Genomic DNA, 26,741 nt, shown 5'->3' on the forward strand with positions numbered 1-26,741 from the left:
AAGCTTAAACTATTTCATGTCCTTTGCCAATAAATCAATGTAAAATGAAGTAGAAATGTATTAATAGTAGTAAGATAGCAGTATAAGCACATGCATGTTGTAAATGTGTGAAAATGCTGAAGTCAGTGCAGATAGAGCTGAAAACAGGGCATAACCTCAACCAAAAGCTAAAAAATACTGAGATACTGGAAGTGGTGTTAGTAGCAGTAGTAGTAGTAGCAGAAGGGCGTGAGTGGAGGCAACGTGACTGCTGTAATGAAAGCTGAAAACAAGCTATAAGCTCAAACAACCGCTCAAACTGAGTTGTATCGATTCAAAAGCTGCATAGGCAGAAAGATCAGAAAAATCTGTGTTTCTGTAGTAAATCTATGTATGTCTGTTTGAAATTGTGGGAGTTTTAGAACGACAGTTCAAATGTTGAATACTGAGGAACTAATGATATCATCAAACATCAAAGATATCAAGAAGTTGTTGAATCAGTGTTTAACTGTTTAACAATAATGATAATAATGATAAAATCTGACTTTTGCTGACCGGTTTAAAGTCTGAATGAAGTTTCTAGCTGAGCGTGTTACGGAGTGGAGACTTCAGAGAGACTTCAAAATGGGATAGGTTTGAAAATTGTGCCCATGAACCGTAAAAATATCCATCCATCCATCTGCCAAATAGGCTGCAATTTACTGAAAATGGATGAATGGATGGATTTTGGCCCTATTACAATGGATTTTTAATAGAGCCAAAAAAGACATTCAAAAATTAATTGTGAAAAAACTGCAAATAATATTAAAAGTTTAAATAGAAGCCCACCCAAATTTGGCCAAAGAATACAAAGCAGAAGAATGCAAGCACACTAATAATGACAGGTATTTAGGCACGGTGTTTATCCAGCAGTTAAGACAGGATGGAGGATGTGATAAATACACAGCCGTTGTCTTGTGGGCTCTGTGTGCCACATCCTCTGAGGCTTTGTTCTGCATTTAGTGTGCCAATCCTGCATTGTGTAACTGTCTTGTAATGCGTCATGACCAATTAACCAGGACAAATTTATTGTGCATCTGTTGTGTTTGGTGGGTAAAAGTGATTCTTCACACAGTCACATGCTCCCTCTCTCACACACGCATGCATGCACACATACACACACACACAATCTCCCACTCATTAGAAATAGTAGAGGAATGAAAATATCTGTCAAGTTATACAATAAAGGTTTGTTTGAATGAATGAAAAAGAAAGCAACGGTCAATATTCTTCTTGTCAGTGAAGGATTTATTTAGTGAAAATTAAATAATCTCTGTCATTCACAGATTATGTACAAAACTACTGATCAAAATAGCTCAGGCAGCACTGGCCTTGACTCACAAGATTTCATCTCATACACAGAAATCAGAGGCACACTTAGTGTTTTAACTGCCTTATTATGAAAGATATATTATTGAACATTGTTACAGTTTTGGTCAATACCATTATGAATTTTCGCTATTGCTGCATTTAAGTGAGTGACTGGCAAACAACAGCAGAAAATGCACTGATTCTGTGTTAAAAGGCTCTCTGGAAATGCCAGAAATCAGATCAGATTAGTTCATACTGCACAATGTATGCAGACCTGAAGATTCATGTCTCAACAATCAGTCTCCATATACTGTGCTCTGATATCAAAGACGCAGCTTATCAGACCCCTGCTCGTGATCCAGCATTTTAGCAAATTATTCTGAGAGCTTGGAAATTAGCAGTAGCGTGAGACAGTTTGGAGGAAAATGGTCGCACAGCAAAACAATTCAAACAACAACAACAAAACAGAAGACAGCGGAGAGGACAGGAGAGCGAGAGCATGGACAGATAAGGAGAGAAAAGAGAGAAGGAATTAAGTTGTTGAGAGAGTGGGAACGAATGCTATTTTTGTCATCTATGGCAAACAATGTTTCCCGTGAGCTCAGGGCTTCACAGCTTGGCCTTGCCTGCACTCATCTGGAGGTTCTGCAGCTTCAAAGCCATGCTCAAGTTGCCACTGAGCTTAAGCTTCCCCTGGTAAAATGCCTGAGGAGACACAGGAAGAGGAGGACAGATAAGAAAAAAAAAAAAAAAAAAAACACCTTTGTAAGCCAAAGAATTCAAATGCAAGTTTCAAAGACTGAAAATGAGGCTCATACAAAAAAAAAAAAAACATCACACTGAATATCTCTACGGTGCATTTACAACTCAGGCCTAAGACAACTCTTTATTTTTAATTGAACTATTCTTATATTCTGCTATAGAGCTGGGTGGGACCATGTTGGCCTCTGGCAGTGCTGTACGGTGGGTTGTTATCCAATTCCCCACATCGTCCTGCCCTGCCAAGAGCAGAGTCGGGGGTTTAGTGGGTTCAGTTGCAGGATTAATAGGGGACCTGAAAACTGGGACATGTGCAGACAGGGCAACAGCTTGCCACCAGGCAAACAAGGCCCTGCATATCCTGCAGGCTACAGGGGGGCGCCAAGCCTCAATTCAGTGGCATTTGGAATGACTGACAGAAAAACAGACAGAAAAAAAAATATATATATAATAATAAAATAAAAATATTATGTCAAAACTGCACTGACTCCAGATACAGGTTGTTCTTTTTTTTCTTCCCCAAACTGATTGTTTTGGTACATGTTGTCCTTGTTCTTTCTTACACGGCAAGCGAAAATGTCAGACCGGGACAACGTCGCTGCTGTCTTCGGTGGATGTGCAAAATGTGCTTTGCAATCTGGACAACTCAAACTTTATTTGGTTAACTGCAAAAAACAATCATGAAAAAAAAAATTGAATCAAATAGTAACACACATCCTGACCCGTTCCTTCAAATAGCCAATCTACAAATTGGACAAGGTATCAGACTGCTAAATAAATAGTAGAGGAACAAAAAACAAAACGAGTAACAAAAAACACTGTTAGAAATAATAAAAAAAAAATAATAAATTGTCTTCTTTTCCCAGTCCAGTTCAGTATCCAGCTCCTTTCTTGAGCTCTGGCTGAGGTGACAGCGAATACATTTATAATAATGCTATTAAGGTATTAATTATGTAGCAAGTGATAATCAAATATAACTATATTTTTGTATAACTGTATTTCCATTCCATCTGATGACAAGTACAGGAGGAGCAGGTCGTATGTTTTTCTGAATGAGGTACTGGTGCTGGGAAAAACAGGACAAATATAGAAACACTAACGCTGACTTGGCAATCCTCGCATGTGAAACAACAGCCTTAATGGATGCCATGTAATGGCACATTAGACCTCGTGATATTTTTAGAAATATCGATGCGCATTTTTTCAATTCTACACCCTTGAAACATTGTGTGCAGCACACATACAATCTATCCAATACAATTTTCTACAAAAGGCAAAGCTGACATGTGTAGGGAAAACATTTTCTAACAACGGTAGAAGTGCCAAGAGTAATTTCACAAGAGAGTGGATGTCAGAGGTGTGCAGAGGCACCACTGTTTGTATTTATATTTGTATTTGTTTTGGGGCAAAATAAAGAATTCGGATTTGGATTGGAGAAAAAGTGAAGTAGGTGTGGTTGACATGTATTCAGCAAATGACGCCAATTATTCTTAACGCCCTTATCGACATCTTTGCTGTCTTCCCCGGGCTTCATGAACCTGCAGTCCATCCTGGACTGTTGAAGTGCGTCACTGTAGGCTAATGAGGCTCACTTTCAACGGCACATGGAGCACCTGATTGTCAACACCCAAGTCCCGCCCCCGCCCTATTCTGATTGGCTAGTAGGCCTACTGTTAGTGTGGTTGAGAACGAAAGCTGCGCTTCTACTGGATCCAGAGAAATGTCTATTAGATAAATCTGGGCGAACCCCCTTTTTTTTTTTCGCAGTCACGCCGGTACGCCGGAGATCCGGCACGGCGCCAGAATGCTCTCAGCCCTGGGTCTTTGTGTAGTGTTTAAGGATGGCTTTACGTTATTTGTGTACCATGACTGTTATTGTCTATTCTTTTTGTGTTCCTCCATCTGCTGTGTTTTGTCATATGATAGAGAGATAGTTGATTGTCATTGTGTAATAAAATACAATGAAACTTCTGGTACAAGTCTGGTACAATCCACTCCAGTAGCAGCAATAAAAGACAACCACATATACATATATATACACTGACATATAGGTAATAAATAGTCCGCAGTAAAAATAATAAAATGATGATGATCATTATGATAATGATGTTGGTGTTGGTGTTTATGGTACTTCAAAGTAAATGATTGGATGTAGAAGACAGCCATAGCAGTGTCATGCTTCACAAGTAATCCCAGATTGTCAAGCTATTATTATGTATTATCTAAAGCCGATCTTTTAGAAAAATGTTGGAAGGGTAATTTATTTATCAGAGAGCCATTATTTGTTACTTGCCCAATATGGATTCAGATTTGGGTGCATCCCTAGGAGATATGCAACCTAAACTGGAAATGTCTCTGCTGAATGGATAATGAAACACAAGTGTTGAACACTGGCATATTAGCATACTGGCATTAGGGGTAACTAAGTGACATTTCCAGGTTGATTTTAGGAATAACTACAGACAAACTACAGGCCAGATGAATTTGAAGCTACTTAAGATGAAACCTAGGGGGAAATAAAGTTCACTAAAGTTTAATATTCAAAAAAATGAAGATAGTGATTCCACACAGTTTTACTTTTCATTTGATCTATACACATACCGTCTGCGGGTTTAACTTTCCCGTCATCAAAGCCAGAAGGTCCTCGTCATCTATGGCAACGGTGCAGTCTGTTGTCAAATCTAGGGGGTTCAAAAAAGGAAGAGCAATTTCTCTATTTCATGTTAATGAATCATACGGAGGTGGTCATCAAGAACCAAAAAAATATAGCAGCTGCTCCTTCACCACACAGGAAGGGAAGGACAAAACAACAGAGAGCCCATATTAGAAAAAAAAATAAATAAATACTTCAGTCATACATGAGATGAAATTACAGGCTTCAAGGAGAATGAGGCTATTACTGCAAGGCTTCAGCATGACACTCAGTGTGTAATACAGCCAGGATGAAAAGGGCATATGAAAAGCTCCATTAATGTAAACTACACTGTGTACATGATCCAGAAAATACCTTAAAATTTGCCATAAAAGATACATAAAAAAAACAAAAAAACAACAAATTTCAGCCCCTTAGGTCTTCATCAGGGTTTAATTTTTTGTATAATTGGTACCCTGATAATGGTAGAAACTGATTATTTTAATATATGAACCAGCCATGTTTGAAGAAAGGCTTTTCACATATTTAAAAACATTCCTGCTGGAGTGCCTTAAGTTTATCTCCTTCTATACTGATGATTATGTTGAACCGTTTTTCTTCAAGAACACCTGCGTCTTTTTCCTTGAGTCTTGTATGATAAAGAGCAGTCCTTGAGCACACCACTGCCTCTTCGTGTAAAAACAGATTGTGACATAAAATGTAAAAATTATTATTATGTTTTTTGTTTTTTCTGTACTGCACTGAGGGATGGCACCTAATTTCGTTAACCGTGACAATGACAATAAAGGGATTCTTATGTTCTTATCTTGCTAAAATGTAAACGTAAGGAGTAAATAGGGAGGGAAAAAGGGTAATAATACATGTACCTGCATCAATGGCAAAAACAAGCCTATAATCATATGATTTCTTCTTGATGCTGTAGAACTGTGACTTCAACATCAAAAAGCGACACCAGGTCACTTCACTGAACCTTGATGAGATTATAGAGTGAAGAGTGAACTTTCTATCAGAATACTCTAGCAGTGTTCGGCACTGGTGGATTCACCTATTGATGGCGTTTGATGTGCCTGAGCTTTCAAGGAAAACATCAACCATCAGTGTCGTATCACTATATGTGAATATAGAGTGGAGGCAGTTTTGCTGTCTTGATTACGACAGTCAGTGCCAAAAGAGCAGACCAAGTTGTCCTTTCTATTTCCACACAATAGATCAAGATTATATCTTTTTCTTTCTTCCTTTGAAACTTAAGAAACTGATTTTCAAAACCATCCACCAGAAGAAAAAAAATGTGTATGCATTCTATATTGTATTTGATGTATATAGAATCCACACTACACTGCAATGTGGTGAAGTGATATATATATATATATATATATATATATATAAATATATATAAAAAGATGAAGCTAGAATAACATGAACAATGTAATTCAACCCAGTGAAGCAGGATGAGGGTTAAACAATTAAACTCAAAAGTAATGAGGAGGGATAGTTTGAAAAGTATAGATATCTCATTTCAGACTTTTAATGTGCAAGAAACTCCGGTGTAAAAAAAACCCACACAAATGCATTTCTGAAATACTTCTGTAGCACAAATTTGCAACAACACATCTTGACATTTCCTGCTATGAGAACATTCAACCAGGGGGAAAAGCAATTGTAATGTCAAATGTAATGGCTTGGCACAGCGGATGCCACAGAGCTGCTCCCATTGGATGGGCCTTGACCTGTTTATCATGCCCTGAACTGGGAGCTTTTCATAAGTTTCCTGTTTTTATGTACTGTGCTACAACAAAGGTAGCTCTTAAAGCCAGACCATTTAGCCTGTCTAAATATGTGTGTTTGTCTGTGTGTGTGTGCGTGTGTGTGCATATGTTTTGTGCACATGTGAAGAGATTTCTACAATTTTCCTGTTTTTATTTAGTTGGTGCTGTTATATAAAAAGTCTACAAGGCCGTTAAAGCAGTGACAGAAACAATGTGTGTGTGTGTGTGTGTGTGTGTGTGTGTGTGTGTGTGTGTGAAAGAGAAAAATAGCAACCATGTGAATACAGGTTTGTATGCGTGTGGAAGTGTGTGTCATGACCCTTGTCACTGAACAGCTCAAAGCCTTAAACATACCTGGGTCAGTGCTGATGCAACCTTTGCCATTTTTTACATCCACAACCAAAAGCCCCTCCTTTCCATCTGGTCCATTTTTTACATTAAATGCAAACACTGCTCCGATCTTCTTCACATACTCCTCTCCATCCTGCAGAGAGTCACCAGGAGATGTCAGTGTCATGAGATGATCCTCATAGTGTGATGCCAGTAGCCTCATTACAAATTCAATAATAAATCCACCCATTCATTATTTTCAAATCCACATGAAGCGCAGTAGAGCAGCAGTAGTGTCAAAGCATGTCAAAGCACTCACTGAATCAATGTCTAGTTATTCTGAGTCAAAGGTGGACAGTTTTTATCCAATTTGGATCAAGCTTGGCTTTTTGGTCAGATCAAGACCTTTGCTCTAATTTTTTTTTGAAAAGGGTTAAGGTCAAGGAGGGACATCAAAGACTGTCATATGATAAGATAAGGTGCATATACCGCATTTCACCAATTAATTGCCGGACCGCAAATAACCGCCTGGTTCTTTTAAACACCTGGCGTCTGTCATCACAATATTGGCCTGATGCAGGTCTGTGTAAAAATAAATAAAGGCCTGCAGCGAATAGCCGCCTGGTTCTTTTAAACACCTGGGGTCCAAGTTGGTTTTGCATATTAAACGCCCGGGCTATTAATTGGGGAAACACGATATACCAAAACTGCAAGTGGTGCAAGTGCAGCATATAGCAGCAAATCTCTACTTATTGTTTTCGCATTACATCTGTCCTCAAGATCTACAGGGAACTGGAAAGCTGTGTGTTATATGTATAGTCAGAATAACACTATTCACAGGTCTCTGACTTTATTATGAACATATACTGTATATAATTAAAAGACATGAAAACCTTGGGAGTCCCAACGCCCGAGTGTGCCTGTAATCTAACATTAAATGGTGACAATGCAGATTCACAGTGTTACAAACAGCACAGGGAGGTTTCACACACGAGTTCATGAGCTTTTTGCTGCTCTCTGATCTGTTTTTCAGCCTATAATTTGTGCCCACAGTTTCTGGACCAATAATTTTTGACAAAACATTAAAAAAAAGCAGGCTTTGCTCTTTGAATTCGGGCTATTGTTACGCTCTGCTGTCTTGCCAGCAGTCATTCATTCAGTCGGAAAGACATGTTTTAATTGCTTTTTGGATTCAGCTGTTGGGTGACAGCCCGATGGCTCAGCTCTGTTTGTATTGGAAAGGAGGAATGACAAGAGCGCCTCAGGTGACCTGGAGCTATGAATGCTACAATGAGGAAGGTAATTTTGAGCACAATCGATCATCATGTTCACAAAGACAAGGAAAACAGAGTCCAAGTTGAAAATAACCAAAATGAGACCTTATATAAATTTGTTTGAATAAGTTTTATACACCTTAGAGATGATTTTAGCACAGCAGAGGTCCTTTTCACTAAGAGAAAAATCCCCCACTACCACGCTTTGGAAGTAGGAGTGCTCACAACACAGTGAATGTATCTTAGCTCAGGTACGGACTTGAGTCTATAATTGTTGTTGTTTTTACTCAATATATTACTGAAGATGAAGTGTGTTGGATTCTGTTTACTGTGGTCATGTTTGTGGAGGCTGTGTAACTCCTGTCAGGTCATTACCGCACAGCAACTGAGGAAGGCAGATGACTTTACATCTAGCTGAGCTCATTAAACATGTGATACAGCATAAGATTAATTTAATTTACGTGAGCTGAATCTTGTGGTGTTGCATGTTTTTCCTGAAAGAATAAATACATAACCATGCTACACCACTGAAATTGCTTGCTTATACAGTCCTAATGATTAATGTTATATTAGGTATGTGTGTCGATGCAGTTATAAACATCATATCTGGCACCGTTGATGGCAGAGGATTAAATCCAAACAGAAAATACATTCACTCTGTTTCTGAAAATAATAAGAAGGATCAGTTAACTGCCATCTCTCTTTGACAACTAAAGACAATAATGGGTGGTGATATTAAAAGAGTGGCATTTGTGATGTTTTTTTTTTTTCCATCAATAACCATCCCGACAGGCACCCAAATGTAATGTATAGACATATATAGAGAGAACAACTTCTTTCATGAGCCTACAATTAAACTTGACAAGTATGAATCGATCAATAAAACAGGAAAATAAATGGGAACAAATAAAAGGACTTAAGATACATTCACTTTGAGGCAGGCATTCAGACTCCCTAAGCACAAAGACAAAATTGGTAGGTGCAAGCAAAAAGGAGAGCAATCATGTTGGGTGCTGTTTTACCTCCTGCAGTTTTCTGTTAATCTCTTGGAAGACAGGATAAGCTTTAAAACCCTCCAGGCTGCTGACCGAGCTGGTGGGAATTGCACCTACAAGCGACCTGTGGGATGCAGGAAAAACTGTTACATATATACATAAACGTGTGTGGATATCGTGTTTGTTTCTTTGTGTGTGTGTGTGTGTGTGTGTGTGTGTGTGGTGATGAGGTCTGAACAGGAAAGAAAAACAGAGAAAGAAAAGAACACGAGAGTGAAACCGATATCGTGTGTATGTGAAGTTTGTTATAATCAAATAAAAACATACCATCTGAAAACAAACACAGCCATGGTAGCATAATTATAGTTAATTCTTGAGTCAGTTAAACCTGGAGGCCACACAGTTCTCAAGTGATTTGATCTAAATTTAGTTCTCCCGCAGAGAGAGGTTAGTGCGTATACAGCACAAGGCTGAATAAAAAATAACAGGGTATAAACGAGGAGCAATATTTGACCTGCAGGTCAAGGGACATGATAACACAGCTAGGATAACAAAACCAACAGAACAGAGACTTAAGCAATGTCACAAAAGAGGGAGAGCTGTTATACTGAATATCATCACAGCCATGATTCAGTCATAAGCACAAAGTCACAGGGCAAGTGCCAAAGTTAATCACAGCCGTGATGATATTTAGTATAACAACACGATCTTGATATTGCTTTTATACAACAGTTCCACAAACAACACCATTCATCAAATAATGACAGTCAGATTCAGATTCAGATTTAATTAGCAACATAAGTAGCTCCATCAGAAATCAGGCAGCAGAAATTGAACATCAACAGTTTCCCAACAACAAGCCATGCAACTCAAGTTGACAGCCTGAACTAGCACGCAGGTGTCGCTCCATATGTGACTCTTGTGTGTTTGTCCCTAGTTCACCATGTTCTAAGGAGGAAGATGGTGAGGAAGGCTGAACACGTTCGTAAATGTTTTGCCATTTATATTAGCTCTGGAATCAAAATACATTGTAATTAAAAGCACTGTTCAATGTGAACAGTGCTCATTCCTTCAGGCAAAAAAAATTATATTCAGAACAGCTTCAGGGCGGAAAAACATTCTGAATTTTGCAGATTTACATAGGATGGCAAAGGGAAGATTTTTACATGAACTGATTTTTGCCAACCCTATCTATTATGCATCATGGACAAGAGAGGAGGACAATGTGTTTGCAGACATTGTGTGGTCCTGCGCATAGTCATGGTTATGAATGTACAACCAAAACAGCAAGAACAGTGGCATGTGTGATTACAGTTCCTGTTTCATTTAGTGACTCATGAACAATACACCTTGTTAGTCCACTGATGTGCAATCAATAAACTGAATAAGGCAGTCTGATTAAAAAGCACAGCAAGCAGATGTTCTCCGGCTCCTTATCTCTTATGCTTGACAGTGGCAATTTACCTCTTCTGACTGACTTCAGCCTACTAATGCCAAGCAATAAAACTGAACTGGTAGTTGGCAATAACCTGCTCACCTGGCCTCCTCTGGGAATCCCATCCTGTAGAGAGTGACAACCACAGCTCCTCCTAAGCCAATATTGTGCTGCAGGGCCACCTTTGCCCCAGGCACCTGCCTCCTGTCGGCCTGTCCTCGCAGCTGCCAGCACAGCTCTGCACACTGGGCCAGACCTGAGCAATAACACACCAAGAAAATGGGGGGTGACATGGAGGAAGGGGTGATGAGGTGGTGTGGAATAAGTGGGATTAGAGAGATGGCATAAGGTTTGAAAATGCTCTCAACTTTGACAATGTTTGAGTACTTTTCTGTGCTGTAGGGTTCAGTTAGGTTTTCTTGGGAACACTGGAGAGCTTGGCTATAAATTTCCCTAAAACAAGATCAGAGGGGACTGAAATGAGATTGTGCACTCACCCAAACAAACAAAACCTAGGCTTTGACCAAGATTAAGCAGCAGTCACTAACTCAATAAAGACTCAATAGAGATCTCATCAGACTGACCGTAACACACACTTAATCCGAAAAGCACTAATTGTTTATGCAAAAGGGAAGCATCAAACATCTGCTCACATTCATAGAAAGACAGAAACACACACAGTGTGTTCCCTGGCTATTGTGGGGTCGGTGGGGGTGGGGTTGATTCCTGGACTGCACAGTGATAGAAAACCTTATCTTATATATCATTCTGGAAATACCCTCTTAATTATAACTGATCATACATACAGCAGAGAGGGCCCTGGCATATGGTTTAGATCTTTATTGCGCAGTTCAAAAAACACTTAGGTCACCACTGGTATGACATTGCTACAGTAAAGGCACACTATGAGTAAAGAAACGTCTTTTGGAAGAATAATTAATTCAAGCAATATGAAAAATGAACCGCTGGCCACTGGAATTATCAAAGACCTGCAAAGACGTTGTAATCACTTACAATCAGGGCAAAATGTGCTTCTGAAAGTCTTGTAAAATAATATTTTCTGGCACTGTGCAAAATACCTGGCCTACAAATCATGCTGCAAGAGAGATCATTGTTCCTCTTTTTTATAATGATACAGACTGATAAACACATTAACACCGAGTGTGGCTACAATCCCTTCGTGTGTGTAGTAAAAGCACTTTTCAACAGACTTTAACCTTATTATCCCCTCTCTGTGTACATGTGTGTTTGTGTGAGCATGCATCAGCATATAAACTTGTACTGGAAACTGTATTCTGTAACAAAAACTAATCAGCCTTTGCTGTGACAGAATAAGAAAAAAAGAGTGATAAGTGGTTGGATGGGGCTCCAAATGCTGGGGAGCCAGTGACACTGTTTGCTCTGCTCAGCCTTCAACAGTTTAATATCTGAAGGGATTACTTGAGGAAGCCTGCCAAAGTCACAGCCAGTTGGCTTCTCACATGCAGGCTTAGGGTCAATGCAGTTATAACCTTGCTGGTTTCCGCTGTGTGAGAGCTGCCACCTGGTGGCTTCAAGTAAATGTAGGCATCATGTGGACAAAGAGGAGAGCAACATTTCAGGTTAAATAAAGATTCCCTGCAGAGATGGCTTGAACAATGTTTGCAAATAATTCTTAACCCTAACCCAAACAATGTTGAACAGTATTTTTAAGTGTGCTTCATAAGTGTGTGAGTCAGTGTGAGTCAAACATACAGTAAACAGCCCTTCAGTCAAAACAATTATAGATAAAATCAATTAGGATAAAATCAATAATCACAACATCAGCTTTAACTGAATAGCTTGATATCAATATTGTGACAATACTGTAGGGACGATTGTTGCTGCTTTCATATTTCACACGAGAGATTTTTGACAGTCATGAGTGGTATGGATATGATGACCAAGCAGGTAGAGGCAAACAGCAGAACAGCTCGAAAATTGAAAAAATCATCTCTTTACTGTAATGCGGCTTTTAAAACTAGGAAAAGAAAACATTTATGCCATATCACAACATCCAAAATATCAGATCCTCAGGTCAGGATATCACTATAATCTATAATATTAATATATTGCCAGTGGTACGTTTTGAGATTATTTGAACATTCTGGCATGCATTGCTTTGTTTAATGCAGTAAAAACCTGATCTGGGGCGTGAGAGAAGTTACAGTAAAAAATGCTTAGAAATAGTTGTAAATGCTTTTTGACCTGGATCTGTGTCATTACTCACATACTCTGCCTGTTTCCGAACAAACTGGAATCTATCATTTCATAAATCCTCCATATGTGATGAATGGTTTGTCAGTGGTTGAGTCAGAGGATCAGCATACCTGTGGCTCCCAGTGGGTGTCCTTTAGAGATGAGGCCACCACTGGGGTTGACCACAAACTTGCCACCATATGTGTTGTCCCCTCTGTCAATCAGCTCTCCTGCTTGACCTGTGGTGGATGGAAGAGACTATTATCACATAACAGTACAACAGAAGCAATACAGTATAACTTTCAAATTTAACATAAAATCATATTAGCACAAGCATGGGGCAAACTAAGTCTTAAAATGTAAATTCTGTTTTGCATCTATCCACTCTAGTCCTCCGCCAGTTGTACAGTAATGTTTCTGAGCTACTAACTCACCCTCAGGACACAGCCCCAGGGCTTCATATGTGATGAGCTCGTTGGCTGAGAAACAGTCATGCAGCTCCACCACATCAACATTGCGGGGCTTCAGACCCGAAGCCTCAAAGCACTTCTTAGCTGCAAGCCGAGACATGTCATATCCCACCTGCAGACAAGAAAACCAACATCCTTTATCATATGTGGAGGTTCATTTAAGGAAACACCAATGCATTTATGGCTGAGAGCTGAGCTGCTCCTCAGGTGTCTTATCTCATATATATATGTATGAAGTTAACTCCCTGCTCCCAGTATATCATAAAAGCCTGAGACTGCCATCAGACCACAGTTGATAACTTAACTGCGATAAGAGCAGGCCTTGAACACTGGTTGTCGATTAGTCATGCTGCTTTAAATCTGCCAATCTTCCATGATTTTCAGAGGTAACTGATGTGGTCTTTATAATCTGACAGCTCACATTCACTAATCTCATCTCTCACACCACTGAAAATCACTGCATGAAATTTCAATCACTACCCCGACATCCTCCTGCTGTTAGACAGGATGTTTGTTAAAGCCATCTCTGAATCTACTTGGTTTCATGCAACAAATATCACAGACTGGAATAAATGTGCTTTAGTCAACACAGCCATGAACATGCATATAGTTTCAAATCATATTCTTAAATTGATATATTTTCTTTTCACCTGAATATAAAAAGTAAAATTCAACATAAAGCTAGACTTGATCTATGTCTGTAAAAAAAAAAAAAAAAAAAGTATTTGGAAAAGGGTTGAGTATTGTGAGTTTTTACTAAAAACTCACAATACTCATGGTTTCTCACCATCTTCATGCAGCTGTTCTCTTCAAATGTGGTGGAAAGGTCGGTCACCATCTCCTGGGCCAGGATCTCCACTGCCTGGCCCTCCAGACCATGACGCCTGACGAAGGCCTCGCTGGCCAAGACTGCTGCTCCAGCACCATCTGATGTGGGGCTGATAAAAGAGGGAGAGCAGAAGAAGCAGTCAAGGTTGGAACTCAGGCAAGCTTCAGAGAGAAATAACCATTTAAATATGCAACCTGCAAAGCATGACTCATCAATTCAAAGCTCCGAATCAGCCCTTCAGTGAAATATAAATGACAGCTACTTGCTGGCCTCTTTCGCAGAATAACTTTCAGACCAATCTGGAGATTTTCAAAAGGTCAGATTGCACTGACGGATAGTGAAATAGGCCTGCGACCCTCTTACCAACACTGTAGGAGAGTGAGGAACTCAAACACCTTCCTGGACTTCATAACCTGCTGCAGGCTATACTCCTCCTGGAATTGGGAGTACCTGCAAGCACAAACATACACACATGCAAGCACACCATTTCAAAAGGTTCAAAAGGTCAGCACAGTCACATACTACCTATAATCCACAAATGCGAATAACAATAAGTGGCTGGCTGTGACTTTGGCATGCAGTTTACTGCATTCATTGACCGACTTAACATGTGCTAGCAGGAAGTTTTACTTTCAGTGCAGTTTATGTGCACTGAAACAGCTTTTTAAACAGCAATAACACACAATATGGTCTTACGGGTTGTTGGTGGAATGCTTGTGATTTTTCCATGCAATTTTGGCAAAATGTTCTGGTTTAGTGCCTGAAAGAGATCAAAACATCAACACAAAACTTTTATTTGATAAGTCAAGTAAAGCACCCTAACACATCCAGAAAACACCTCAAGACCAAGCTAAATATGAGAACAATACATGATCACAACTCAAACTTTGCTTTACTGTGCAAGCTCTTTTTTCCCCCTATTTAGCAAACATATGATATGTACCATATTTCTCCATGTGCTCTCTGCCAGCGTTGCCAAACATCTGTGGTGCTGCCGGGGCTGCCGACATCCCGTAGCGGTTGATCATCACCTCCATGTGCTTGTCCATGGGATTGGTCCTGTCCATGTACTAGAGCACATTTTACTTTATTTTTTTTCATATTAATATTCATTTCAACAAAGAACAACATATACACTAGAACACTAATACATCAGACATATCAGACAGTCACGGCGTGAGCTCCTTTTTGCAGGACAGAGGTCAATTTGCCATCATGAATAAACATGACGAACACAAAGGTTGGCTTGAGGCTAAAAAAGGTCATGGTGTTGAAACATTCATATTCAATTCATTAACAATAAACAGAGTGTCATTAATCAGGACACGAGTTTTGATGTTGCAATCCCGTGTAACTTAAGTCAAGAAGAGGATTCATAAAATTTTTTAAAAAAGGCCAAGTCGGATGTCCAAAGAGCAATACAGTTCTTGACAAACAGCAACAACACAGGGCATCAAGCCAAACCCTCAAAATAGGGCCATCAGACAGACAACAACATTCACTATCCACCTAAAGGAGCCTTGCTCGGGTTATCCAGTGGTGTCCTGCCATCACAGATGGTTTAACAAGGCTGTTGTTCTCCACTCCAAATAAAATTTCATTTTAATTCATTTATAACACATGCATTAGCATTTCTGTAAATGTGCCAGTATTAGCCAGCAGGCTAATTCTCAACTGCAGTCCTTTTAAATTAGTTTGGTTTAGTTTAGTTTTAGATGCCTACACAACCCTGTGCCTATGACTAAGCTGATCACTAGCTCAGTAATTTCTAAACTCACAATTTATTTTAACATTAGGCTCATTGGATGGCTGACAATGCTGACTTGTTTAGCAGCTCAGAACCTAAATTTTATCAACAATTATACGAAGAGTTGAGAGATGTGCATTACTGATCACTGCAGCAACTACGTCTACTACTATTAAACAATATTGAGTCATCTTCATAACGTAAATATTCATATGCTTCCCATGTTTGTTTGTTTTTTTATCTTTTAATCATCGATTTGTAGACTCCAGCAGATATAATTCTGTATCATCCAGAGCAACCATGCTACTGTCAAATACTGTCACCCATTTTTTTTTCAGACAAGCCAGCATATCAGCACTCTGCTGAATCAATATACCATCAACTATGATACTGACAACCTAGAGCAGCCAGTGTCAAGTCACAGGTATTTTATATGAATATCAGCACACTTATGCACATACTCAATTAGCAGCTGTATACCTTTGAGGATAAGGAGCCTCTCTCCATCTTCTCAAAGCCGAGTGCAAGCACACATTCAGCCAGGCCTGCAATGAGAGATAGGAAGCACTCAAGTGGAGGACTTCAAGACCACACTTCAAAGTAAACAGTCTCTCTTTATTGGATTTCCTTATAAAGGAAAACTCAAGAGAGCAATGTCACAAATGAAATGGTCTCACCTGGGAAACGATGAGCTCAATTCAGTTGTGCACATTATGCTAAAGACAGCATGCTGTGCTCACGTCCAATTGCCAAATGAGCGTCTAGTGACATTTAATATATCCTCTTCTTATTCCTAACATTATTCTATCATTAAATTTAATGCAGTGATTCATCTACAGTGATCAAACACCTATGATTTGCCAATGCTTAATCATCGCCTCCATCACAGGAAGAACACAACATTAATGAAATTTCATTACCTCATGTTATTGCTCACTCAAAATGAATCAAAGACAATTGGGGTGTTAGTAGAAACAAGTACTATTTGGTGCAAAATAACACCCACAGGAAAGCCTGTAATATTGACTGTGGTTGTGCAGATTTGAAACTGCCTGCTCTAAAACGCCAAACTCACCTCCCTGGATCAGCTGGCGAGCCATAAAGAGAGCTGTGGAGCCGGTGGAGCAGTTGTTGTTAACGTTGATGATGGGGATCCCGGTGAGGCCCAGGCTGTGGTAAATGGCCCTCTGCCCACAGGTGGAGTCACCTGAGGGAGTCAGGTATGAGGTGAGGTAAGTTTCTTTGGTGACTGTTTTTTTTTTAGTTAGTGTGTTATACTCTGGCTTCAAACTGGGCTTTGATATAATGCAAACAAGTGTGGTGGGTTGGAGATTTTTAAATTTTTTCAGTGGCACTGAGATTACAAACAAGCAAAACAAAACTTAAAACTTAAAACAAGAAAGAAGGAAAGCAGATGAAAGAAAATGAACACAGAACAGAGAGGAATCCAATTCCAGTTAAAATCAAGGCCTAGAATTCTTCAGATTAAACAAGAATGCCATTTAAAAGCAAATCAGCCATATGACTGAACAAAGAAATGAAAGAAACTGAAAGGAAATTGCCTTCACACAAGAAAAAGTTTTATAAAGAATAATTAGGACCAATTAAAACAAAACATGATAGTGAAAAGTAACAGGGATGCTACTACCAACGCTAGAGAGAATAGCTGCTGTAGGGGAAAATTGCAGATAATGAAAACGCATGAAATAAAAGACTTAACACTACTCACTAACTATTTTTCACCGATAAGCATTGAGTACTGACCTCACATTGACGCTGTAAAAATATTTTCTAATCACAAAGTTTCCAGCCTACTTATTATGCAACAGTAAACTCAATTCATTATTCATAACTACAATCAAAGATAAGCTACATACCATTTGTTAGAGGCCCTATTTTAGAATAACAGTTACCATGGCGATCAATACCATTTCACAGTGAGTAAATGCTAGTGTCGCCGACAGCGACAACGATTATTACAAAAATAATAATAATCATGACTGTTTTGCTCAATACTGAGGTCACCATTATTTGATTTTGGAACAAAAGACTTTTATTGAACTTTTTTGTTATTATTATTATCATTTATACAGAAGACTGTTCACACTTTCATATAGAACACAATGTGTTTATCATTTTCTTGAAAGCATCAAGGTTACTTGTGTCTGCTGGGCACATCTTTAGCAAAATCGTATGCCACTACCTCAGTTCGTTAAAATTAGTGGTGGGAATTGTGATTCAATGACAGGAACAAGTTTATGGCTCTGTTCTCTTTATTTATTTAAAGTCCCCATGAAATGACCTTATATGACTGCTACTTCGTGTAAAACAGAGTATCTTAACCCTTTGGCGCATAGTGGTCACTACAGTGGACAGCTGTTTAAAAGTCATTTTCTCCTAAATGCAATGGTTTCTATGGTGGAACTGCATATCAGCTGTTAGAATACTCTCTTTTTCTTCTTTCATTTATTTATTTGAAGTTTGCTCCTATATTGTTCAATTCTAAGAGTTTTAAGCCAAATGGGTAGAGAAGGTCATTCCTCTGCTGGTGAAATGTGAGCAGTCATACAGACACAGATGTAGTTGTGTTTTATTGTCTTTTTTCTCAGTAAAGCAACTGTGTTTAGGAACAGTCTCAAATTGCCACAGTGTTATCAGAGACAGCATAATATATGTTATATTATTAGTATTATTATTACCATCCTAACAATGACTGGTGTCATACTGAATCTCAATTCAGTTCTGTTCCAGAGCTTCCTGTCACTAGTCAGAAAATGTGTTGTGCCTGTTGGCTGTTAGTTCCAACAGCCTTCATGTATTCTGTGTAAACTGTTCAGTAAAACTCTTATTATTGCACAGGTTGCATTCTTCTCTGAATATTGCTGTTAGAGAGATTATAAACCATAAACTTGAAAGAGTACCCAGGGAACAGTGAGAGCGTATACATGAAAATATCAAAATTGTGTTATCCAGAATTTCAGTGGACTACGACATGATTGGATTTTCTTTTATTTCCACACAAGGTTGGCCACTTTGTGTGCATGGCACAAGGTTGGGCACCAACACACCAAGAGTGCAGTTGCAGTGGCTCAACATTTCATGACATTTCATTACAAAATACTGCTCGGGATTTGAATATTGTGCCTACTCTCCAGTGTTTGGCAAATTAAATCTGCTACAAAACAGGTTCCTTTCCTGAAGCAACGCAAGTTTTTCATAATCATCCAGCCAAAATACATCAGAATAAATGGAGGACATTTTACTAAAAAGGTACACCTCTTCGTACACAGGACAATAAAACAAAAAATGAAACTCATTCACCCACTATCTAGTATGTAGAATGAGCAAATGACATTGAAAACAAGACTCGGCGGCGGAGTCTTACCATAGACATATCCGACACAGGCTTGCTCAATGGCAGAATACGGGACTCTGGCATCTGCTAAGGCCTTTTGCCCTGCATCAGGAAGGAGGCATGATAAAAACACTGTAACACATGAACACTTCACAAGGATTTCAGCACGATAACTGTGATATGACTGAACAATGTCCATGATCTCTGAGGACAGATGTGATAGAAAGAGCTACAACCTGCTTCCTTGGCCATATCAGGGTAGTCAAAGTCCTCTCGGGCTCCAGGTTTCTCAAACTGCGAGCAGAGGACAGAGCAGCCAGGTTAAGGCGAGGCCTAATGAACTTTGGTGTTTCCATGTGTGTCTTTAAAAAATGGCATTAATTTGAGACAACTTTATTTACTTTAATTTTGCTGGGCTCAACCTGATAGCAGTGACACAAACTGGAGTCATTTGATGCCTGGATTATCCCACTTGGAGCCCTAGATTGGACATGTGCAGGCCCTCATACTTTACCAGCAGTCACAGTTTGAAAACACTGTGGATTTTCCCAACAAAATGTTTCTGAACCCCTTTAGTGATTCAGAGGCATGTTCTGCACGGCCTCTTGGTAATCCAGGCATGAGTCTCTTGTTGATATGAAGTGGGAGAAAGTTAATCATAAGTGGACTGGTGTGGGTTGCCATAGAAGTTACTAAGTTACTGAATACAGTATCAAAAATAAATAAATTAATTAATAAAATACATGCACCATTATCTTTTTGTGCATTCCAACTTTAAAGTTGAATTTAGACATTTTTATGAACATGCTAACTTATGTCACGGTCAAGTCCTGAAAAGTTTATTTAACCTGAGAGAAAAAGAAATTCAGATTGTTAGTGATAAAAACGGGTTATTTTCATCTGTTCATAAACCCATGCAACTAGGCAACCACAGGGCCAAACGTTTATTCTTGCAGCTACACCACATTCAATCCCTGCCATTATCTTCAAAAGATAAGTTTTTTTTTCTATTACTACCTTAGAGGTGTTGAATTATAATATAAAAATAGATGGTTGAAGTCAATCTGCAAAGCCAGTTTTAAAGTAAATACAGTAAGGTAAAGGCAGTTAAATGGAGTCATCCGTTAGATACAGCACAAGACCTACAAAAGCAAAATGGATAAACTCTAAAAGATCTACAGTTTGCATGTGGAAAAATAACTCTTTATAGCATTACAGCTGAATTCACAAATTAATGTTAACATAGGTAAAATTTGATTCTCAATATTACAATACCCAGATAATTGTCATAGCTGAGTTTAAACAACAAAAACATATTGGTGTTGTCATGTTGTAAATTATCTATTAAATTATTAGGACATATAATTTATTATTAAGATTATGATGATGATGATGATGATGATTAGTAGTAGTATTAAATCAGAAAGCAGAAAAGGTCCATGGCTTGACCATGACAAAGAAGACTAACAGCTATAATATACTAAAATCTGCACAAAGTAATCTAGCACAGCAGAGTTTACAGCCAGGGAAGGTGGACACATCTACAAAGAAAAGTCAAATTCCTGGTGCAAAGCAAGAATATGAGAACGTTATATCACAGCTAACAACCTCTGAACATATTTATTACAATTAGAAAATCAGAAACAAGTCACTGTGGCGAACGATGACACTGGCTTCGGTAAATATCAAGGCTACGACCTTTAACACAGTTTGCAACTCTACGAGAAGGGACCAGCTAACACGGTGTGACCTTGGAAAGTAAATTGAAGCAAGTGTTATATTAGCATGTAAACACAAAGTTAATGTTCAAGGAAAGCTACAAACAAACAGCATATGTAAACTGAAATGTTGTTGACTCGCTGGCTCTCAATAGTGCTACACTCAGTTGGCGAGCCTGTTGAGCTGTCAAATGATAAAATTTAAAAAGTAATGGACAATTTGGTAAATTAACTACAACAATAGATGCTCTGGGGGTCTATTAGGTGGATAAAAGCTGGGGTTTTGGAGCGGGAGACTAACGGCAAGAGGCTGCCGAGCAAACCTAACGCTCAAGTTAGCAAACTATGCTAGCTAGAAGTGTTTCTGAGGTCTTCCGTGTCGACTGGAGGACTGGGACACTGAATTAAGAATATAAAAGTTTACCTTTGTCATTCCCACGCCGATGACAAATGCTCTGTTCTTCTTTTGGGGTGCCATGGCTGCTCCTCTCCAGCGGATGGTCCGGAGTCTCAGTAGGCTAGCTACAGCACCGCTGACAGCCAAGTTACACAACGAAGATCGTCTATGGCGCGGCTAATGGATCACTCTGTTTAAAAAAACATGGCCAATCTTCTGGTCTACAAGAGTGAGCGCTACCCATAGCCACAGCCATAGCCACACATTTCTATGGCGTTGACTGATGCCTGTCACTCGCCGTGTACCAGGCCTGCAGGTTATAAGTGTTGGTTTGTGTGAAGTTTCATCCAAATAACCAATGGGTGGTTTTAACTCGAGATACAGTATTTGAAACTATAGGCCATATCTTTGTACATTTCCACAAATTTTCCAGGTCAAGAGCATTGTCCTCTCAAATATTATTTTCTGTGAAGGGCTTTGCAGATTTTATCCAGATCCTTAGATTTTTTTTCTAGCATGGGAAATGAGTTTTAAAAAGTTTTTTAAAAAAAATCTTCATGAGAAACCTATGGTTCTTCTGATGGGTTAAATATATATGTAATATGAACGGAATAAAGGAATAACAACAAAAGGGTCAATATTATCAGTGGATGTAGTTTCAAGAAATAATTTACTTTTTCTCAAGTTCAATCAAATTCACAATTTGACATCCTTAATCCCTTGACATGTCTGAAAATTATGACAAGATTCACTGAACTGAGAGTGAGCGCATTCTGGGCAATATGACATTCAGAAATAAAGGCAGAGTGAGAGCTCGTGCCTCCTCAGGGCTCTCTGGTTAATCAGTCAGCCAGTTAGCCTTTGCTCACACTTATCCCACAATGCAATTCTTGCATTAACTGAATTGGTCCCAGTTACATACAAGATGCAGGACCTGGGCAGGTTTTGGGGAGACACTTAATTAACAAAATGCATGATTACAACGATACGATACGAGAAATCAAAATACCAAAACATTATAATATGACTGATACCTGGTAGAGCGTGAACCACATTTCAAGGCTGAGGATTTACTGCAGCAGCCTGGGAGGGACTCAGGAAAAAAAAGTGTTTTCGTTTTTGCTTTTTGTCACCTTCAAGAGTCCCTTATTCAATAAGAGCTTCTTCCCAACTTAATTCCTTCTCTCTTTTTTAAAATGTTGATAGAGATGATGCAATTTAATATCATTCTACTACAGAGCATGAAGCTGATGCACATAGTTCACAGCTTGCATGCTCTGTGTTGGAACTATGTTAAAATGCATAATCACTATCGCATAAAGTTTTAAAATAAACTAAAACAAAACTCTCCGTGCCACTCACTAGTGCGAAGAAAGACCTCTACTCAGAAATATGTATTTTTTCACTCTTCAATTTTATTGAGGCAGTGAAAAAAGACTTTGTCCATTCAACATGTTCCGTCCAAGATGTGTGTGTGGATGTCCCATCCTCTTCACCCACACGTCTTCCTCTTCATGATAAACCAAACCACGCTGCCTCAGCATCTGAAGCATAATTGTTAACAGACGTCACACCAGTGGAGATTTGGCCGCAGTGTTCTTCTTTCCATCGTACAAGGGCATCAACACTTGATGAACTGATGTGTGACCTCATATATGCCCACTGACTCACTGACTTTCTCATCATAGTCTGTCCAGTCCTGAAATGTTTAAGATCAAGTTATTAGAGAGATGCCTGTATAGAAAACTCAGACAGGAACCTGCCACATAACAGAAAAAGATTACGATGTGCAGTCAAAATAAATAACCCTTTACAATTTACAAAAGTGAGGAAAAGTGAGGGACACTGTTATTGCCCCAAAAACTCACTTTCTCTAGCAGGTTGACTTCAGGAAACTGTGTTCCAGACTCTGCTCCTTGTGCAGCGAAGCCGGCCTGGAGTGGATTTCAATAAGAAGACAATGAGAGAGGGCAGCGGTCACTCACATCACATCATCATTTACCCAATTCCCCCTTGGGGATCAATAAAGTATTTCTGATTCTGATTCTGATCATATTGTCCAGTTAAACAAGTCCTCTATAATGTAGCTATACTATCATGTCTGCTTTGACTAGGTGTAGACTGAAGCTTGACTGAAATTCATAAAATAGTTTTAAATCATGTATGTATTGGCACCTGTTCAGACACAACTTTTTCCAGGATCTTAGATGCAACACTGGACACTATAAATCCCAACTTCTGACCTTTTGCACTTTTGGTGTAGTGGGATGACTTTAGAAAACTTCATATCATTTGTTCGAATGCTTTCAACAAAGTAAAAGTAAAAAAAAAAAAAAAAAATCGCTAAAATAATTGGAAATCTCATCCTTAGTATGTGCTTCTTGCCCATTAAAATCATACTGCTGCACTGACAAACAGCTCATCTCCTCAAATGATTAAAATTGGAATCAATTGTGAAAAAGTAAAATGACACTAATATCCTTTAAAAAACATTTAAAGTAAAGTTTTTTTAATACCTTCATCTTATCAGTCCTATCCTATCACCTGTACCTTTGACCCTGCAGACTGACTTTCTTTGTCGGCTAAAATAGAATTATGGTGTTGGGGATGGCAACCTTTTTTCCACTTAATGCTAGAGTTATGATGTATTGTGCTGAATTCTGAGTGATATATCACTGAAAAACCTGGCACATAATACATCTCACACTGTAGAAGCTGTAAATCATGTTCATTAAAGTTCATTAAAGTAAATTCTCTCACTTGTGGTTGGAAGTCGACAGGCTCTAGACCTCGACACTCAAACTGCACCATTGTCTTGAAACTCTCATTGTCCTCCACCTGCAAACAGCAGACCCACAGCACCGAGAGAGGCAGAAAATGACATTTTAATAATTTAACAGAGAGATATTTTCATTTAATAAGGTGTTACTCTCACCTCAGGATGTAAACAGGTTTCATGAATTTATTAAATGAGTTTTACAGCCTGTTTCATTTTCTTTTTTAAAAACTGTAATACGTGGAATCCACTTCACCATGATAAGCAATGAATAGATGCATCCAGCATATTTAATCTGGCTGCACGTTGCCTGATAAAGGCTGAATGGTGCTGTACTTACTGAATTCAATCATAAGATCAGGGAAAAAATGGTAAACACAAAGCCAGTTGTGACCTCCACTCAGTGATAACCACTTGGCAAACATAAGACAAACAGAAAACCAATTAGATTTTCAGAAAAGCAATTAACTCATGTTTGTTTTCCCTTAAATGACACCGTCACCATCAAACTTTCATCAGTTTGGTGCTTCTCGGTTTACAGGATGTACCGAAAATTTAGAGCAGTCTAAGAAGGCGGATAAAAACTCTGACTTAACAATTGAATTCCTGGTTAGGTGGATATGCTGGACTATTTCCATGTGTATTACAATAATAATAATAATAATAATAATAATAATAATAAAACACTTCAGTTACTGCAAGTTTCAATCATGTTGGGGGGCAGATGAGTAATTCCTTAGTTGTGGTGCAGCTGATTTGGAATCAGTGCAAATTTGAGAGCAGCAATGTGTGTTTGCTTACATTGTAAGGCGTGATTGTGTCTCCCAGGATGTCTGTAAGGAAACAGAAGGTAAAGGCCATCATGCTCACGTTGGGTCTTTTCAGAGATTTCACGTAACAGCAGCAACGAGACACAGCAGTTTTCAGTTTCCACACTGTCTGCCCATACCGATTGAGTTTTCCCTGGCACAAAGCTTACACTTCTGCACCATGCTGGCACTGCCTCGTCCTCCTTTTAGTGGTGTACTCTCCTGGGGGACGCAAAGGACAAGGTGGATGGCGTGGGTTTGTTTCACAGCCGTTTTGTTAACACACTGTGAATGGACACTAAGATTTTCTTGGCCTTACCGCGAGTGTTACATACTGCCATTTATCTGGGATCTCGCCACAGTTGCCACACTTGAGCTGAATGAAAGGAAAACACCAAGTTTTTAAATTAGCAAATCATTTCAGTGTGTGTGTGTGTGTGTGTGTGTGTGTGTGTGTGATAAAGAGTGAGAAATTACATCATAAAAATTACACTAATTCAGTAGGGAGCACAGTTAGGAAGCTATGTCCTAACACCATTTCATCCCATTAAATCTTAGATAAACAAAAGGAAACATACACAACAGCTACTTGAATATATAGATTACATGTAAAAGCTGATGTCCCTAAATCTTTGTTAATGTTGCATGAAGCAAAATAAGAAAATTTTAACAGATGCTGGTGCAAAATTTGTGTACAGTAGCTCAGTGTCAACAAGAGGCTGCAACAAAGGAAGGTCCTGGGACGGTGTGAAGAGCAAGGGGGTCTGGTTCAGGTTAGTATGCTACATGTCAGCAGGGTGCACTCTACATTTTGAGGGATGGGTTAGGGTTAGGGTTAGAGATGGATGTGAGACAGTGAAGTGGACAGACTAGCCCAGCAGCCTTTACCTTCAGGAACCAGCGGAAGTCCTCGCCCACCGGCCGCACGTTGGTGACATTTTCTAACGTGGCTTTAAACTGCAGCCCAAACTTCTGTCAGAGGGGCAGAGCAGTGTCTTATAATCCACTCATTCAAACAAACAGGTGCTGTTTACACCACGACATGCTGGAGTTGCACTTACCACCATTTTGACGCCTTCCCACTAGCAGTATCTGTGCCTGCTGCGTTCAAGTGCCCGTCATAAGCTCCTACCTCTGGACTGTGAAGCCGTTTTGGTTGGAGAAAAAAAAAAAAAAAAAAAAAAAAAAAAAAAAGCTCTGTGAAAATTGTAGGACCTTTAATTATTGTTGCTGTGGATATAGACATATTTTGTGTAATATTGAAAACGTGCGCCATTCTTGCAATGAATGCTTTAATAAACCCATTAGCCAAATACATGTTGTATAGTGTACCGACCGACAATCGACAATCACTATGCTAAAGGCACAGCAAACCATTTCTCTACAGTGCGGGTGTTATTACAATAAATTCTGATATTTCCTGTCGTTGTCGCTGTGGTGGAGCCGCTCGTGTGGCGCGTAGTGTTTAATTCGATTTCCGTCAGCATTTAAAGGCAACATCACTTCCGCAGTCTGTTGCGCCCTCAAGTGGACAAACTGGGCATAGTGAGCGGAAGCTGAGAGGCCACGTTTGGTAAAACACAACTCATACTTGTTTAAAAATCTCTCCCAACTTCTTTTTCGGCGGCTCCCGTCTCCCCCTGAACGCCTCATGTCATACAGTGTGTATTAATAAATGTACACGAGACAATGAAGCTCGGCTGCATCAGTTTATTAACCATTAAGCAAGAGACAATGCCATTGTTACAAATCAATGCCTCAAGCCAGTTCCACAGCCATTCAGTACAAATCATTCATCCAACAATTGCACTATACACAGAAAACAGCACATGGAATAGAAAAGCTATATATGACAGATTATTTCTTATTATAACCTAATGTT

General features: G+C 39.1%; 2 protein-coding genes across 2 annotated transcripts; both read right to left on the bottom strand.

Moving 5' to 3' along the window:
• Positions 1-1,245: 1,245 nt before the first annotated feature.
• scp2a (sterol carrier protein 2a) lies at positions 1,246-21,457 on the bottom strand. Its single transcript, XM_030075113.1, has 16 exons — positions 21,302-21,457; positions 19,396-19,453; positions 19,190-19,261; positions 16,880-17,011; positions 16,285-16,349; positions 15,001-15,127; positions 14,754-14,817; positions 14,421-14,507; positions 14,016-14,166; positions 13,193-13,340; positions 12,890-12,997; positions 10,644-10,797; positions 9,134-9,230; positions 6,862-6,991; positions 4,690-4,769; positions 1,246-2,034 (listed from the first exon to the last, which is right to left on the bottom strand). The coding sequence occupies exons 1-16, from the start codon at positions 21,353-21,355 to the stop codon at positions 1,939-1,941; spliced, it is 1,623 nt and encodes a 540-aa protein (XP_029930973.1). The 5' UTR covers positions 21,356-21,457; the 3' UTR covers positions 1,246-1,938.
• Positions 21,458-21,925: 468 nt separating this feature from the next.
• czib (CXXC motif containing zinc binding protein) lies at positions 21,926-25,998 on the bottom strand. The gene is made up of 8 exons (XM_030075493.1): positions 25,921-25,998; positions 25,748-25,831; positions 25,179-25,235; positions 25,000-25,081; positions 24,852-24,883; positions 24,035-24,112; positions 23,143-23,208; positions 21,926-22,973 (listed from the first exon to the last, which is right to left on the bottom strand). Exons 1-8 carry the CDS (start codon positions 25,924-25,926, stop codon positions 22,896-22,898), a joined length of 483 nt encoding a protein of 160 aa, XP_029931353.1. The 5' UTR covers positions 25,927-25,998; the 3' UTR covers positions 21,926-22,895.
• Positions 25,999-26,741: the final 743 nt, after the last annotated feature.

The sequence above is a fragment of the Myripristis murdjan genome, chromosome 17 (assembly GCF_902150065.1).
Source record: "Myripristis murdjan chromosome 17, fMyrMur1.1, whole genome shotgun sequence".
In the NCBI taxonomy this organism is placed as follows: domain Eukaryota; kingdom Metazoa; phylum Chordata; class Actinopteri; order Holocentriformes; family Holocentridae; genus Myripristis; species Myripristis murdjan.

Bases quoted from the DNA above. Each gene is read 5' to 3' on its own strand.
- scp2a (XM_030075113.1), bottom strand. From the start codon at position 21,355: ATGGCACCCCAAAAGAAGAACAGAGCATTTGTCATCGGCGTGGGAATG. The intron at 15,128-16,284 runs GTATACAGCTGC...AATGTGCTCTAG, and splicing joins GAGGCTCCTTATCCTCAAAG to TACATGGACAGGACCAATCC. The intron at 12,998-13,192 runs GTGAGTTAGTAG...CATCCACCACAG, and splicing joins CCTGGGGCTGTGTCCTGAGG to GTCAAGCAGGAGAGCTGATT.
- czib (XM_030075493.1), bottom strand. The intron at 23,209-24,034 runs GTGAGAGAATTT...AATCCACTCCAG, and splicing joins CTGTCGACTTCCAACCACAA to GCCGGCTTCGCTGCACAAGG. The intron at 22,974-23,142 runs GTGAGTTTTTGG...TAAACATTTCAG, and splicing joins AAGTCAACCTGCTAGAGAAA to GACTGGACAGACTATGATGA.